The sequence below is a fragment of the Artemia franciscana genome, chromosome 13 (genome assembly GCF_032884065.1).
Source record: "Artemia franciscana chromosome 13, ASM3288406v1, whole genome shotgun sequence".
NCBI classification, from domain to species: Eukaryota; Metazoa; Arthropoda; class Branchiopoda; order Anostraca; family Artemiidae; genus Artemia; species Artemia franciscana.
The window spans coordinates 38,803,623-38,821,768 of record NC_088875.1 but is presented as its reverse complement, the minus strand read 5'-3'; the positions used below and the strand labels follow the sequence as shown (position 1 = coordinate 38,821,768).

The window sequence follows — 18,146 nt, the reverse complement described above, 5'->3', positions numbered from 1 at the left end:
ATACGTAATAAATATGCACGATTATAGAAGTTCGTTACGAAAGTTAACTTGGAAGTTATTTATATTTTTTATTAATAAAAACCCTCGTAAGAAATTAAAAGTTCTAGTTGCCTTTTTATGTAACCAAAAGATTGAAGGACAACTAAGCCTCCTCCCCCACACCGTTTTTCTCAAAATTGTCTAATCAAAACTAAGAAAAAGTCATTTAGCCAAAAAAATATACAAATTTCGTTCTAAGTATTCATGTACGAAGAGCCAAAATCAAATCATACATTAATTCAAAAACATTCAGAAATTAAATAAAAAACAAGTTTTTTTTAATTGAAAGTAAAGAGCAACATCAAAATTTAAAAACGAACCGAAATTAATCCGTATATGAAAGGGGCTGTTCCCTCCTCAACGCCCTAACTCTACTTTTTAAAACAGTAAAAACTTTAGCGTAAAGATCAGGGCGCTGAGGAGGAAAAGCCCCTTTCATATACGGAGTAATTTCTGTTCGTTTTAAGCTTTAATGTTGCTCCTTACTTTCATTTAAAAAAAAAATAGTTTTTTTTATTTAGTGAATATTTCAAAAGATGTTCTGTGTAATCGAACTCTAATTAAGCTGCTGAGTGTGACCTTCTTTGAAGCAGTTTAATCGATTTAGTTTTTGAAGTCAAATCTGTAATTCTTTTTTATTTTGTGTATTTTCTGTTTTGTGCTTTTACTCTTTGTATCTTTATTCTTTACATTAGTAACTACGCCTCTGCTTTTTATATAGTGGGCTATAGCTTCGCATATCTGGTTTGTGTTATTAGTAGAGAAAAAAAAGCTGATATCAGTGTTACCCAAGCTAAAATATAATTTATTTAATGCTTAGGGCAGTGTTGAAAACGCTTTCTTAAAGGTTTCCAATCTTTGTGATTGATTCCAGTGATTCCAGAAAATTTTCAAAGTGATTTCAATAACATAAATTTTGCTTCGTCCACCACCACATTCAACGGCTCTCAAGCTCATTCCGTAGTCCGTAATTTTTTTTCGTCACTACTTTTTACTTTTATTTTTATCATGGATAATAATTGTTGTTTCTGATTCAATGTCAAATGGAGATTCTTTTACATTTGAAAGTTCGTCTAAAAGGCGTTTTAAATTTTGATTATAATGCGGAGAGGTTTGCTCTTTACTAGGTTGCGGCTACTGCTTAGACCAAAAAGGTAGATGCAGTGAAGATATATCAAGTAGTGATAGCCAAGACAGAGGATGCTTTTTGCAGTTAAATAGTTTGCAAAAAAATAAGATAAGTTTGTAAACTAAGATTAGAGCATTAAAGATCACGTTCATAACAATGGTCAACTATAGTTCACGAATGTACTTCGAAGGTTGAGGAAGATAGTTTTAAGCCCTTGTTTGGCCACCCGCATGTAAAACAGTGAGTTATATGAACTATGTGGCTCACTATATATAAATAGAAAAATAAATATCATAAAAGAAATGTTAAGATGGGTAGATCTCGTTTAACGGCTTTCGAATGATAGATTACCAAAGATTGCACTTTTTGGCCAAAAAGTGGCCAATAAATTGCACTTATTTGTCTTTTATGATAAATAAATATCATAAAAGAAATGTTAAGATGGGTAGATCACGTTTAACGGCTGTCGAATGATAGATTACCAAAGATTGCACTTTTTGGCCAAAAGAGTGGCCAATAAATTCCACTTATTTATCTTATTTATCGGGTAGATCACGTTTAACGGCTGTCGAATGATAGATTACCAAAGATTGAACTTTTTGGCCAAAAAGTGGCCAAAAAATTGCACTTATTTATCTTTTATGATAAATAAATATCATAAAAGAAATGTTAAGATGGGTAGATCACGTTTAACGGCTGTCGAATGATAGATTACCGAAGATTGCACTTTTTGGCCAAAAACTGGCCAAAAAATTGCACTTATTTATCTTTTATGATAAATAAATATCATAAAAGAAATGTTAAGATGGGTAGATCACGTTTAACGGCTGTCGAATGATAGATTACCAAAGATTGCATTTTTTGGCCAAAAAGTGGCCAATAAATTGCACTTACTTATCTTTTATAATAAATAAATATTATAAAAGAATGTTAAGATGGGTAGATCACGTTTAACGGCTGTCGAATTATAGATTACCAAAGATTGCACTTTTTGGCCAAAAAGTGGCCAAAAAATTGCACTTATTTATCTTTTATGATAAATAAATATCATAAAAGAAATGTTAAGATGGGTAGATCACGTTTAACGGCTGTCGAATGATAGATTACCAAAGATTGCACTTTTTGGCCAAAAAGTGGCCAATAAATTGCACTTATTTATCTTTTATGATAAATAAATATCATAAAAGAAATGTTAAGATGGGTAGATCACGTTTAACGGCTGTCGAATGATAGATTACCAAAGATTGCATTTTTGGCCAAAAAGTGGCCAATAAATTGCACTTATTTATCTTTTATGATAAATAAATATCATAAAAGAAATGTTAAGATGGGTAGATCACGTTTAACGGCTGTCGAATGAAAGATTACCAAAGATTGCATTTTTTTGGCCAAAAAGTGGCCAATAAATTGCACTTATTTATCTTATTTATCGGGTAGATCACGTTTAACGGCTGTCGAATGATAGATTACCAAAGATTGCACTTTTTGGCCAAAAAGTGGCCAAAAAATTGTACTTATTTATCTTTTATGATAAATGAATATCATAAAAGAAATGTTAGGATGGATAGATCACGTTTAACGGCTGTCGAATGATAGATTACAAAAGATTTTATTTTTTGGCCAAAAAGTGGCAGATAAATTGCACTTATTTATCTTTTATGATAAATAAATATCATAAAAGAAATGTTAAGATGGGTAGATCACGTTTAACGGCTGTCGAATGATAGATTACCAAAGATTGCGTTTTTTTGGCCAAAAAGTGGCCAATAAATTGCACTTATTTATATTTTATGATAAATAAATATCATAAAAGAAATGTTAAGATGGGTAGATCACGTTTAACGGCTGTCGAATGATGGATTACCAAAGATTGCACTTTTTGGCCAAAAAGTGGCCAATAAATTGCACTTATTTATCTTTTATGATAAATAAATATCATAAAAGAAATGTTAAGATGGGCAGATCACGTTTAACGGCTGTCGAGTGATAGATTACCAAAGATTGCACTTTTGACCACCCATTATTTGGTCACCCGAAACATTTCTCCCCTGAACAAGGTGGCAGGTAGTCAAGAGAACGGATTTAAAGGAAAATGCAGTTAGATGGGAAGGGGTGACGAGTGAAGCTTTGAATAGGATTGGGTTAAGAGGAAGTTGAATCTAGGAAAATCCGATTTCTTTTTGGAAAAAAAAAACAGGAGAATTCCAAAAATTCAGTAAATACTAAAAGTATTGATTTAAAATAATAAATCTGACACTCTTGACAAGTTTCTATGCTGCTCAATAGCGACTTTATGCATCTTGAAAGTTTTGTACTTACATCGTGTATTTGTTCTTCGCATTTCATCAGAAATAGTTGTTTTATAATCCATTCAGAAATCCATTAATCCATTAAGTTGACCTCAAGTGGTTTAATGATGCAGCAAATGATCATCATTAGCAATACTGATAAATTTGAAAGTCACCTTATTGTGAGGTGATTACGTTGGAAGAATCTAGTTAGAGTACCATGGACACAAACAAACCTCTTTGCCCCCTCCCCATTGATAACTGAAAACCACGATTTTATAAGATGTTTCTTTTAGTTTTTTTTTTCAAAATTATGTAGCTTTCAACGCTGTTCAACACTTTCGTCAGAGTTACTAAGTTAAACCGTGTAACTAAATAACCAAAGCTAGTCAGTTAAGAGTTACGGCGCTTTTTTTTTCGTAAAAATTCAAACATTAACAATATGATGATTATCAAAAATAGCTACACTTTACAAGGAAAGCTAAAAATACTTAATGTGTTTCGTGCCAAATGTTTTTAGCTTATTTTTTGTTAAATTCTCCGCGCGTTCTTTTCTCTGAGTTTGACACAAGTTAATTTGTTAATACCCACAACTGCATATGGAAGTATTTCCCATTAAAAATTGAACTGCTGCCTTTTATTGTTTTTTTTTTCAGATATAAATGACTGTTAAGTTTCTAATTAGTCAATTCTAGCAACCAGACAAAATTTTTATTGTTCTTGGTACTTTTGAAAAGAATAAAAAATTACTTCAATATAAGGGTAAAATTAAATCAAATATTTGAAAGTAAATAGAGCACCTATAAGTGCCGGTTATAAAATTTTTGCATGTTAAAGGCTTTTAGTTACTTCGGCAATTCGGAAGGTACCAATTATTTTTATATTATTGATCTTAATTGCTGAAAGGATGAAAGATTGATAAAAAGGGTAAATTGTCACAAAAGTACTGTTGAATATAAGAGAACCTCACTTGGCACCTTAATTTAGAGACAGGGGGGGTTACAGTAAGTGTAACCGAGAAGAAATGAAACGTGAGGGAATACACCCCTCCTTCACTCAAACGTTTACTTGATGGAGAGTACCAAACCCCAGACATGAATACACCCATACTATCCAGCTTTTATGTATTAGGCTACCCAATAAATTAACGGAACTTGGTGGATACTTTAATGTAAATCTAAAACAAATACTGACTGACTAGCGAAGTCAGATAACAGGCGGACAAAAAAGGATAAAATTAGCGCATACTTTTTTGTGAGGACATGAGATAAGATATTCTCCTTACCTCAATCACGAAATTTTGTATCCCCTGCTTCCCCAAAGAAAATTCTGAGCGTCACAAGTCAATCCCCCAGGTACGAGACAAAAAAAGGTTTGCTTACCAAGTAAATATAAGATTCACTATCATTCAATAAATCTTACTGACTGTAGGCTTATATAAATTTTATAATAAAATGCTCCCTTGCCTTCCGGCTTTGGGCATAAAAGAGAAAGAAGTTTATTCTTTTTTGAGCATCCAAAAAGCTATGAAATCAAATTGTAAAAGTGCCCCACAGACTTGCTCGCTTCAGTTAGCCGCGATACACACTCACACGGTTATTTTTAGGTTGGTGATTGGCTGTGTAGTACAGGCAGTTCATTTATATAAAGTAAGATAGTCAGATTAAAAGGAAAGTTCTGACCCCCCCCTCCAGAAAAAACAACCATACTTCCTCACCTTCACTACCGGACAGATCCTTGAGCAGAATTTTGGCCACCTTTATCTTCATCACTCATTTCACTTGGTGAAGTGTCAGCATACAAAAAGTCTTCTACACTTCCAACTTTATCAACTGACTTTGATTTATTTGATTCTTTTTTCACACCGTCTTCATCATCAAGTCGCTCTTCAGAGCATCGAGGGGCACGTAGTGACTGTATCCCCTCCTCTTCTTTTTGCTCATCATCTATACTCACAGTTCGCGTAGGGTTCATTGCCCGACTTGGAACAGACCGAGCACGATTTAACAAAGGGGAAGGACTTAAAGTTGATTTTCCTGCAAGGCGATTTCGGTTGATCGAAGCGGGAGAAAATGGAAGAGTGTTTAAAGAGCTGCATTCAGTAGCAGGACCTGCAGAGCCTAATGCATCGGACCCAGAACAAGAGTCAGAGACGGAAATACAAGAATCTGGAATGAGTCTTTCCGTTTCTGGATCATAATCTAGATGTTGTCTAGATGCTAGACTCCCCTCGGTTCGTTTTAAGATTGACTTCTTTTGATCTTGGTTTGTCTTCCTTATTTCCTGGTTGTTCTTACCTATAAAAAAGGTTGGTAACACTTTGATATCTCAAAAGGTGGCTGAGATCCAACAACACCTACCGGTGATTTCTTAATTACAATAGTTAAAGGTCTCCCCCCTAATTTTATTTTCAATCCCATTACTTTCCTTGATGTTTTTTTATTTAACCGTCACTAACTCCTTATTTTTTTATGGTTTTGCTGTCTCTTTTATATCTTGTTTTTTATATATGTTATATATTTGTATGCTGTCGAAAATGAATTGAGAGAGCACTAACAGAAATAATTAATACAGAGTAATCTTGGAATGTTCTAGTCTAAAACAGCCAGAGTAAAACACTAACAAGACAAAAAAAAAAAAAAAAAAAAAAAAAAAAAAAAAAAAAAAAAAAACACCGAGACACTGATATTTGACAGAAGCAATTAATCTGCTCCCAACTTTTATAGAAATACTGAATAACAATGGCACAATTAATTATTGTTATTTGTTAGGATTACGTTTGATCGTGTTCTCAAACGATCAAACACTGATCACACAGTTCAAAAAAAGAAAGCTTGCTATTTATTATAATATCTACCGAGGAACATGTGTGCAGATGACAAAATTTTGACAAAGAATTTTCCGTTTTTCAAACCATGGGCTAACTAGAGCCGCGCTTGAGGAACTGTGCTGTTCTAGATTATAAAAGACTGCCGTTTTCAAATTTGCACTTTAAAAAGAGTGCAAATCAACGCCAATAAAGAGTGCAAGGTGTTAAAAACGAGCTCAAGTACAAAATTGATAGTTGACAAAAAATATCACTTGTGCTTGCGATCGCGTTTATTTTTATTAGGTGATTTCTTAGTGTATGTCGCAGTGTAATGTTTACATTTATCAAATTTGGTTGATAATTTCAGTATACTTTCTACTCCCCTTATTTTTTTTAATTCTCGCTAAATCTATCACTCATATACTTCTTGTGCAAGCGCCTTCTTTCTTCTCTTCTACCTTTACTTGATTATGAAAATTTATTTGTGGTTCGTAACTCGGATCGAATATAGGTAAAAATTTGGCAAGTAAGGATTCTCAATGTTTGCGTTTGAGCACTGCTCAAGCCTATTATGTACCTTCAAGCCAATCTTGATAAAAAAAAAAATATTTTATTAATGAACCACTAGGAACTAAGAAGAACTGGAGAAAGTCAAAAAAGGAAAACGGAACATGCTAAATGTTTATTTATAATTTGTAAGTAAACTTACGAATAAAAAAACAAAAAATTAGAAAAAATTTTACGAATAAAAAAATAAAAAATTATTAAAAAAATTAGTTGATAATGATAGTATCTTCGACTATCGACAGATATCGACTATCGATAATAATGATCGATACTATCATTATCAAAAGTATCGAAAATATCGAAAGTATCATTATCAAAAGTATCGAAAGTATCGATAATATAGATACTGTGGAATATCGATAGTAATGATACTATCGACAAGACATTTTAATATCAATCGAGGAACGAGGTAAAATGTTCACAAATCCGTTTCAGCTGTTCCGGACAAGCTTCTTATTTGTGGTTGTGTCCAAGTGCAGTCCAAATGTAACTTAAACAGTGAGGTTTCAAGATTATATACAGTTCCAGCACACAAAAAAGAAGCTGAAATTAGTAAGGACTCAATTGATATTTATTTATCAACAATTTCCTTAGTAATATGATCAAAATATTTGGCTCATTGTTAATTTTGCAAAATTAACAATGAAAATTATGCAAAAACAATGCAAATTAGCAAAAGTTACTTTTGATATATTTTTCTTTTTCATAATTACCTTCACAGGATTAAAACGATTTTGGCTAATTTTTCAGGCGTAACTACTTACTTTATTACCCCCCTATCAAGAGTGAAGCTGTGAAATTTTCTTATGGAGCAAGAGGTAAACGATCCTGCTTTTACCAGGATTTAAATTGAAATCTCTTGAGTTTTGTCTTTTGGCACATTTCTCAAATGTTTAATTTCTCAAGGGATACTATCTCCCCTGGCCTCCTCTTGGCTGCACCAGTACCACATAACATAATTACTCTTATCTAAGAAGAACAAAATATAACAGGTAATATAGAAAACAAATTTATTTACATGCTTCAAAGGTTTAATATTCAAAAGGCATTTGATGCGTAAAAATAGATTTTTTAATGTGCATAAATTTGTGGTAGTTTTAATGTACTCGATCATTGTAAAAACAACAGCAACAACAAGCAGCTGTTACTGATTAAAAATTAATTTGGGTTAATACCAATATAAATTTCTACATAATTATTTTCTGGTTTGGATTTGAGGCTTTCTAATAAATAAAGAGGTTTTCTTTTTCTAAGGTGGGCTCAGAAATGTCGCAAAAAAGTATTTAGAAAAGAGATAGATTTTCTTAGCATACCAGAGCATGTTATCAAAACACTAACACACTCTTAAATTTTTTTTTTTAATTACGCTCGGGTTCATATTTCAATTTTAGCATACTAATTATTAAAAAAAAACTTAACAAAACCCCATCCCCTCCAAATGCTGGGATATGAAAATGGAGAAGCGAGACACAAGTAAATAAACAGAAACAGCAATTGTCGCAGGAGACAACCCCCCACAACAAGTTTCCAAACAAGTTTGGGGGTTGCATGAAAACAACCCCCAAACAACAGCATATCCCCTACTTCCATTGTCTAGAACCTCGACCCTCAGCCCCTTTGCTTGAATTCATTAAACAATACTAAGAGACAAAAAAAAAAGAAAATGGTAGCTATTCTGCAAATTAACACATTTTATACAACATGTATATTTTTTTTGTAAAATATAGAATATTCGTTAATATTTTACATAAACTTAAAACATTTTGAATATTCCACCAATGTTTTTCCTCTTTTTGTTTAAACTATACGAAAATCATGTCTCTAAACTAGGTTTGAAAAAAGTACTTTATTTCTTACAATTCTTTTATTTTCATTATTATTATAATATATACGTCACCTAAATCATTATTATTTAATCACCATTTAATTTTTTATTGTTTTCATTGTTTTTTCATTATTTATTTTTTTATGATTTATTATTATTATTTTGCCATTATTATTTTTTAATTATTTGTATTTATAATTCACTTGCAGATAAGGTTGAGCAATAAACGTCTTCATCAGATTAAAGAGATTTACTCAAGAAAGAAATATATATTTCAGATTCTTTGCATATTTTCTTAACTTCTCATGTGATATCAATTCATCTGATTTATCGATTTCACTTTCAAAATCAATAAAACTGTTTTGGCAATGTTACTGAATGATGAACTTTAACCTTAAAAGGAAATTTATCCACGGATATAATAGAGTTTCCCGGGAAAATAAACGGAATGCCAGACGAGAAGAGAAAACAAGGGAAATGTTTTCTTGGTTCCTTATACTTACTCTTTCTCTATCAGTGTTTCCTAGCCAGGGAGTAATTTTCGCACTTGGCTTACGACGATAATTCAGGCTATATTATGAGTTAATTACAAGATTAACTGGATGATTGATGTTTATGTGAGAATGCTTACATAATGAAGATAGTCAGAATAAACAAAAATGGGACTGTTTACTGAGAATAGTGAATATATATATATATATATATATATATATATATATATATATATATATATATATATATATATATATATATATCACTCTCTCGCTATATACGGTGAGAGAGCGAGTAAACCCCTGAAAATAAAGTCGTAATGATGTAAAAATATCACCAATTCAGGGTAGAATAAACAGGATTTGATATGTGTCTAGTTTAGTCTCCTCAATTTGAAAAAATATGACAGTATGTTTTAGAATTAGACTCTATCAGGGACTAAGAGGTAATAAAGAGAAACAATGTTACGAATCATGCGTTATCCCACTATACAAAGCGACAATTTGCCCCCTTTGCCTCCTATTAAATGTTCTTAATCCCTCACTATCTCCTTACGCGACGTGCCCGTAAACTTCGTATCTCCTTATGCAAGGTCGTGAGGAATGCGCTTTATATATATATATATATATATATATATATATATATATATATATATATATATATATATATATATATATATATATATATATAACGTAACCGAGAGACGGTTACGTGGCAGGCTTATATATACATGGATTCTCATTGTTACTTGTCTTCTAACCACAGACAATGTGAGCCGCTTCTTGATGTGATTGTGTCACAATAGGTTCGACACAAGGACATCGATTTGGTTGCTAGAAGTTCCAATATGCCAGTTGTAAGAAAAAAACTATGGTGCCGATTTCAAGGCCGTACCCCGGCACTCGGCTCGCAAAAGGCTTGTATATCTTGATTTTAACAGTCACTTGCCTTCTAACTGCAGATAATTTGAACTTCTTCTTGATGTCATAGCTTCAGGTTAGGTTTGACGCAACAACCCTGAGAAAAATACTTTGTAGTAATTTTCACTTTTGTTTTTCTTCTAAGCAGACCCTTCGTTTACGATTCGCTATGATCATCGCTGTCACTTTTCTTCTAGCCAAAGACTTGGTTGTCCATTTTCGTTCATTTTTACTCCAGGTATTCTTCTATGTCTTTTACTTTAGGAGTTTAGATTCATGTATCATCATATAGTATTTCTTAAGACGCCATATATACCCAAAAAATGGCTTTTTCTGTTTTAAACCACACATCACTGTCCAAAATTTCTATTTGCAATTCAATGTGATTCTCAGTGTCGTTTGTTCCATGCCTTTTGCTTTAGCTGTTATGATTCTCACATTCACTTGTTTTCTAATCACGTTCGTTCGTGTTTTATTCCTATTAAGCAACCTCTTAACTATTTTTCCTTCGTCTGAGAGGACGCGGGTTCGAGTCCCAGTGTATCCAATTCTTCAGTTTGGGACGGGGGTCAGTGGTGTGACTCTGTAAGCTTAGCCAGAGTCGACCCAGCTCTAAATGGGTACCTGGAGAAATCCGGGGAAGGTAAACAGGAAGGGTGTGTGAAAGCACAGGATGGCTGGCCCCCAACCCCCATTGCACTTCCTGGCTGAAGGGCCAAGAAACGGAGATCAGCACCGCCGGTACGGACTGTAAAGTCTAATGCCGTATCCTTTACCTTTACCTTTTTACCTTTGCTTTGTCCTTTTGGATACGCCTTATTATAACTGATGATCTGGGCTGTTGGAAAAAAAATATTCTTGTTGTTCAAATTTTGTATTACTTTCTACCACTGTCAGTTAAATCATATCATGTTTTTTGTCCTCTGTTTTAGCAAACGGATCTTAAATTAGAATTAGCGCCTTTATAAAATTACATCTTTGTTTTTCTAGTGTTCGGTTATTGTTGGCTCAATATCTAACTTTTTGGTGCTTGGCGAAGGCTCAAATTGTCTGTGTTTAGAAGACAAGCGACAGAGAGAATCCAGGAGCGTCGGGACTAGATGGTGAAACCACCGGGTATATATATATATATATATATATATGGTAAAATTCTAGCAATGGGCAAATTTTATAACTTAAAGACCTATCCCAAGAGGCTGTGGAGGGGTCATGTTATCTCCAAAGGCATAGTTTTTGAACTTTTGAACTATGCTGAACAAAATGGATATCTCAAAATTTTGACCTAATGATTTTAGGGAAAAAGAGGTGTTGGAGGGGGGGGGGGGGCTAATTGTCATCGTTTTGTTACTTAAAAAGGACACTAGAACTGTTAATTTCTGATTAAATGGCACTCTCTTAATGTTTAAGGACCATTGGCCCCCAATATTTTTCTGGTTGCCTCATTTATTTTTTTTTCTTTCTTTCTATAAATAGACTTGTCAATTTGGTCAATCATTGATGCCCTCATCACATTGGGCTCCATCCAAAGATGTTACTCTATATCCATCTTTCTGGTTGTTCTGTACTGAGTTAATGATTTTCTCTGAGTTAATCGTTTCACAGAAGTATTTAACAGGTTTCAATTAGTAATTCGACTGGGAATTTCCCAGATAATTTGGGATGTCGATAATTTTATAATTTTATATAAGAAAAAAAAATTTTAAACTTTCATATTCTTCAATTTTATGTTTATTTATATTTGATTGCTAATTGTGTTTTTAAATAGTCTTATTTTTAAAAATCTAGGAACTCTAATAATATCTCTAAACTCTAATTTAGGAAAAAAAAGATTCCTTTCTCGACTCCTTCCGACCAACAGAGGAACCACTTCTCGTAAACTCGGAAAATTCTTACGTAATTTAAATAAAAATTTGATGAATGGACTACAGACAAGATTCAGGCTTAAGAAAGCACTTCTTGATCATAGATTAGATTTTATTATTTGTAAGTCTTGGGTTATCCAGTAAAGACAGGACCTAGCCCTTTCAACACAGCTAAGCAGCCACTGAATTGATTTTCTTCAAAATTTAGACCCGTCTTCATAACAAAAGGGCTTAAATTCTTATAGCTTTCAGATTTCACGGTTTTTGTCAAGTGTACTGATCCAAAGTCTTTCATAAAAAAAAAAAAATACTTTTTCCTATAAATTCGTACATTTACGACCTTACAGCCATTGCTAAGAAAATTTAAGCTCTCAAAATTTAAGCTGTCGAAAGATGGCACAGGAGACCTTTAGACTTCATATCACTATATTCGTCCGAAGGCCAAGCAAATTTCGTCGAAAAAAAGGCAAAAAAAAACTCGAAATTCAATGCCTAGTTTCTTAGTGTTCTATTGTGGGTATATGCCTTGACAAGCTAAATATGAACTCTTCAAAATACACAAAGATCCCTAGTCAACATGGAGGAGCCATGTTCGTGTTCAGTGCAGAAAAATTCGATCCCTACAAATACCAATTGACCTTGGCTAGTTCAGGTGTCAATTAGCTCGAAATACGTTTTTAGATTCTTGATTTCTTGATTTCACATCTGAGAAATCACATCTTTAGAAATCACATCTTGATTTCTCAAGAAATGAAGATGTGCAAAGCTTGTGATATGGTACAGGTCAAACTGGGTAGTTGAGTTCTTGCGAAACACATTGTGGCATTTCTTCGGCATCAATGTTCAGTGCGGCAGTAATTCTCCGTTTAAATTCATCAGTGATTGTGGAAATTTGGGGGGAGGGGGGCAGAAACAATTTTCTTTGCACAACCTCACTGAAAGTGACTGAGTTTTGATTTCCAATCCATAAGAGCTATCTTTCTGGAGATTCCTGTTGAGATAAGCAAGTAAAGTCCTCTTCCAGTGGCATGCAGTTCAACCCTGTTGAAAACAGAACTTCTGTCAATTTCTTAATAACGCCCTACCGGCGGTGCTGATTTCTCTTCCATAGCCCTTCGGCCAGGAAGTGCAATACGATTTTGCATACCCTTCCCCAGATTTCTCCAGGTACCATTAGAGCCGGGTCAACTCTGGCTGAGCTTCCAGAGTCACTGATCCCCGTCCCAAACCAAATAACCAGCGACACCAGGACTTGAAACCCCTGTCCTCACCGACAAAGGATTTCACGTCTAGTGTGGTATCTATTCGGCTATGACAGTCTTTGTGTTGTGTACTTGTAATTTATTTGCTTTTTTTAATTTGAGTTCTTCTGCACTGCAGGTTCACAAAACAAAAATTAAATGCTATGGAGAGCCCGAAACACTCAGAAATTTGGTTTTTAAGGTTGACATTTTCAGAATTATATCTTGAATATCTAGAAGAAATGGACGAAATTCTGAGAAAAAGAGAATGTCAGAGAAATTCTTAAAAGCAGAAGAAATTCTCAAAGAGACCTTTTCATGTTATGAAAGAGGTCGAACATTACAAAAGCCGTAAAATTTTAGTGTCAAAGCTAGGATAATTTTGCTTTGCTTTTTATTTAACAAAAGAGATGCCATATATATATATATATATATATATATATATATATATATATATATATATATATATATATATATATATATATATATATATATATATATATATATATATATATATATGTGTGTGTATATATATGTATATATTAATTATTTTTTAGTCTTTTCATAGACATCTGAAAAATATTCTTCTGGTGTAATTTGTAAATTTGAGGCCATTTCAATATGAACGCTGAACTTAATAGTAAAAAATAGAAACATTTTGGGACGCCCTGTATACTAGTAATTATCTTTTGTACAAAAATGTTGCTCCATCATTTGCTAAGTATTTTTTTTAGATAAAATTATTCTGAAAAATATTGCCAAATTCACTATTGTTCTGCTGGAAGTTCAATCACAGCTCCAAGATATGATATAAAAGGGTTGCTTTTTTGCCTTAAATTAAAAAAAAACAAGTTTTTTAAAATGAAAGTAAGGAGCAACATTAAAGCTTAAAACGAACAGAAATTACTCCGTATATGAAAGGGGCTTTTCCTCCTCAACGCCCCGCTCTTTACACTAAAGTTTCTTACTGTTTTAAAAATAGAGTTAAGAGAAAGAGTCAAACTTTAGCGTAAAGAGCGAGGCGTTGAGGAGGAAAAGTCCCTTTCATATATAGAGTAATTTCTGTTCGTTTTAAGATTTAATGTTGCTCCTTACTTTCATTTAAAAAAAAACTTGTTTTTTTATTTAATTTAAAATAAGAGCTCTGAGTCACGATGTCCTTCTAAATATCAAAATTCATTAAGATCCAATCACCCACTCATAAGTTATAAATACCTCATTTTTTCTAATTTTTCCTCTCCCTTTAGTCTCCCCAGATGGTCGAATTTGGTAAAACGACTTTATCAAGTCAATCTGTGCAGCTCCCTGACATGCCTACCAATTTTCATCGTCCTAGCACGTCCAGAAGCACCAAACTCGCCAAATCACTGAACCCCTCCCCCCAAATACCCCAAAGAGTGTGAATCCAGTACGGTTACGTACTCAAGGACATATCAAGGACATTTGCTTATTCTATCCACCAAGCTTCATCCCGATTCCTCCACTCAAAGCCTTTTCCAAAATTTCCCCCAATGTCAACAGATCTGTTCGGGATTTGAAATAAGAGTTCTGAGACATGAATTCCTTCTAAATATCAAATTTCATTAAGATCTGGTCACCCCTTAAGTTAAAAATACCTCAATTTTTCTAATTTTTCCAAATTAACATCCCCCAGCTCCTCCAAAGAGAACGGATCCGTTCCAATTATGTCAATCACGTATCTAGAGCTTGTACTTATTCTTCCCATCAAGTTTCATCCCGATCTCTCCACTCTAAGCGTTTTCCAAGATTTCCGTTTCCCTCCTCCGGCCTCCTATGTCCCCGGATCCAATTCGAGTTGAAAATGGAGCATCTGAGACATAAGATCCTTCTATATATATCAAGTTTCATTAAGATCCGATCATCTATTCGTAAGATAAAAATATCCCGATTTTCACGTTTTCCAAGAATTCCAGTTTCCCCCTCCAACTCCCCCAATATCACAGGATCTGGTCGGAATTTAAAATTAGAGCTTTAAAGCACAAAATCCTTCTAAATATCAAATTTCATTAAGATCTGGTGACCCGTTCGTAAGTTACAAATACCTCATTTTTCCGCATTACCCCCCCCCCAAACCCCACCAAAGAGAGCAGATCCGGTCCGGTTATGTCAGTCACGTATCTTAGACAGGTTTTCATTCTTCCCATCCAGTTTTATCCTGATCTCTCCTCTTTAAGTATTTTCTAAGATTTTCGGTCCCCCGTCCAACTGCCCCCCCTCCAATGACGCTGGATCCAGTTGAGATTTAAATAAGAGATCTGAGTTACGACATCCTTCTAAATATGAAGTTTCATGAAGATCCTATCACTCCTTCGTAAGTTAAAATACGTCATTTTTTCTGATTTTTCAGACTTAACCCCCCCCCCCCCAACAGAGCGGATCCTTTCCAATTATGTCAATCACTTATCTAAGACTTGTGCTTATTTTTACCACCAAGTTTCATCCCGATCCCTCCAATCTAAACGTTTTCCATGATTTTAGGCCCCCCGAACTCCCCCCCCAATGTCACCAGATCCGGTCGGGATTTAAAATAAGAGCTTTGAGACACGATATCCTTCTAATCATCAAATTTCATTGAGATCGGATCACCCGTTCGTAAGTTAAAAATACCTCCTTTTTTCTAATTTTTCATAATTACCCAACCCCCCCCCAACTACCACAAAGAGAGCGGAGCCGTTCCAGTTCGGTCAGTCATGTATCAATCACTTGTGCTTATTTTTCCCACCAAGTTTCATCCCGATCCCTTCACTCTAAGTGTTTCCCAAGATTTTAGGTTTCACCCTTCCAAATCCCCCCACCCCAATCTCACCAGATCCGGTCGGGATTTAAAATAATAGCTCTGAGACACGATATTATTCCAAACATCAAATTTCATTAAGATCTGATCAACCGTTCGTAAGTTAAAAATACTTCATTTTTTCTATTTTTCCGAATTAACCGGCCCCCCACTCTCCCCAGATGGTGTTTAATGCCCCCTATGTCACCGGATCCAATTCAAGTCGAAAATGGAGCATCTGAGACATAAGATCCTTCTATATATATCAAGTTTCATTGAGATCCGATTACCTCACGTATCTCACCTATCTTAGACAGGTTTTTATTCTTCCCATCCAGTTTCATCCTGATCTCTCCTCTTTAACGCCCCTTATGTCCCTCGATCCAACTCGAGTCGAAAATGGAGCATCTGAGACATAAGATCCTTCTACATATATATCAAGTTTCATTCAGATCCAATCCTCTATTCATAAGATAAAAATACCCCAATTTTCACGTTTTGCAAGAATTCTGGTTTCCCCCTCAAAATACCCCCAATGTCAAAGGATCTGTTCGGAATTTAAAATTAGAGCTTTAAAGCACAAGATCCTTCTAAATATCAAATTTCATTAAGATCTTGGTACTCGTTCGTAAGTTACAAATACCTCATTTTTCCGAATTAACCCCCCCCCCAACTCCACCAAAGAGAGCAGATCCGGGCTGATTATGTCAGTCACGTATCTTAGACAGTTTTTTATTCTTCCCATCCAGTTTCATCCTGATCTCTCCTCCTTAAGTATTTTCTAAGATTTTTGGTCCCCCACCCAACTGCCCCCCCCCAATAACGTTGAATCCAGTTGAGATTTAAAATTAGAGATCTGAGTTAGGAGGTCCTTCTAAATATAAAGTTTCATGAAGATCCGATCACTCCTTCGTAAGTTAAAAATACGTCATTTTTTCTATTTTTTTGGAATTAACCGTCCCCCCCCAATAGAGCGGATCAATTCCAATTATTTCAATCACGTATCTAAGACTTCTACTTATTTTCCCCACCAAGTTTCATCCCGATCCCTCCAATATAAGCGTTTTCCATGATTTTAGGTTCACCCCCCAAACTCCCCCCAAGTCACAAGATCCGGTCGGGATTCAAAATGAGAGCTTTGAGACACGACATACTTCTGAATATCAACTTTCATTGAGATCGAATCCCCGTTCGTAAGTTAAAAATACCTCACTTTTTACTAATTTTTCAGAATTAACCCCCCCCCCCCCCAACTACCCCAAAGAGAGCGGATCCGTTCTGGTTAGGTCAATCATGTATCTAGGACTTGTGCTTATTTTTCCCACCAAGTTTCATCCCGATCCCTTCACTCTAAGTGTTTTCCAAAATTTTAGGTTCCACCCCAATGTCACCAGATCCGGTCGGGATTTAAAATAATAGCTCTGAGACACGATATCCTTCCAAACTTCAAATTTCATTAAGATCTGATCAACCGTTCGTAAGTTAAAAATACTTCATTATTTCAATTATTTCCGAATTAACCGGCCCCCCACTCCCCCCCCCCCCAGATGGTCAAATCGGGAAAACGGAAGTGCTTGGAAGTGCCTAAAGTAGCAAAACCGGGACCGACAGACCGACAGACAGAATGACAGAATTTGCGATTGCTATATGTCACTTGGTTAATACCAAGTGCCATAAAAACATTGCTCGTATCTACGTTCATCCTATAAATTCCACCATCTGAAAGTTTCAAATGGCACTAAAAACAGCACTTTTGGTCCAATGTCTCAAGTGGAAAAGTTGAGGCTACTGGACTACCAAAACTTTTTAGAGTGATCTCTAATGGCTCATTCAAAATCTTTTGCTCATACCCACGTGCTTTTTATCAATTCTGTCATTCATAAATAAGATATAGTACTGAAGACAACACTTTTGGTGCCATGTCTTAATTGGAAAATCTTGGAAGCATAAAACAGTATCAGTGTAATAATTATGTTCCAAAACCCTTAACTGAAGGTTTGCAGGAACACCTCCCGCCTTTTCCTCCTCGAAGCCCCCTTAATCAGCAACGCAATGAAAGTCCTACAAACGCTAGTATATTAAATCACATAGTATATTAAATCAGTATATTAATATAGTATATATTAACGAACGTTTTTATTAGTAAAAAATATACGTAACTTAAGAATTAACTTACGTAA

General features: G+C 34.5%; 1 protein-coding gene across 7 annotated transcripts in view; it reads right to left on the bottom strand.

Annotated features, from left to right (window-relative positions):
* The window catches only part of LOC136034907 (potassium voltage-gated channel subfamily B member 2-like), a 224,209-nt gene that overhangs the window by 66,237 nt on the left and 139,826 nt on the right, over positions 1-18,146 (bottom strand). For all 7 annotated transcript variants that reach the window (XR_010619286.1, XM_065716407.1, XM_065716406.1 and 4 more), the window contains one exon: positions 5,174-5,753. Coding sequence is in view for 6 of the 7 variants with exons in the window: in XM_065716407.1 (XP_065572479.1) it covers positions 5,179-5,753 (575 nt within the window). In the remaining variant the exon portion in view is untranslated. The remainder of the gene's footprint in view (positions 1-5,173; positions 5,754-18,146) is intronic.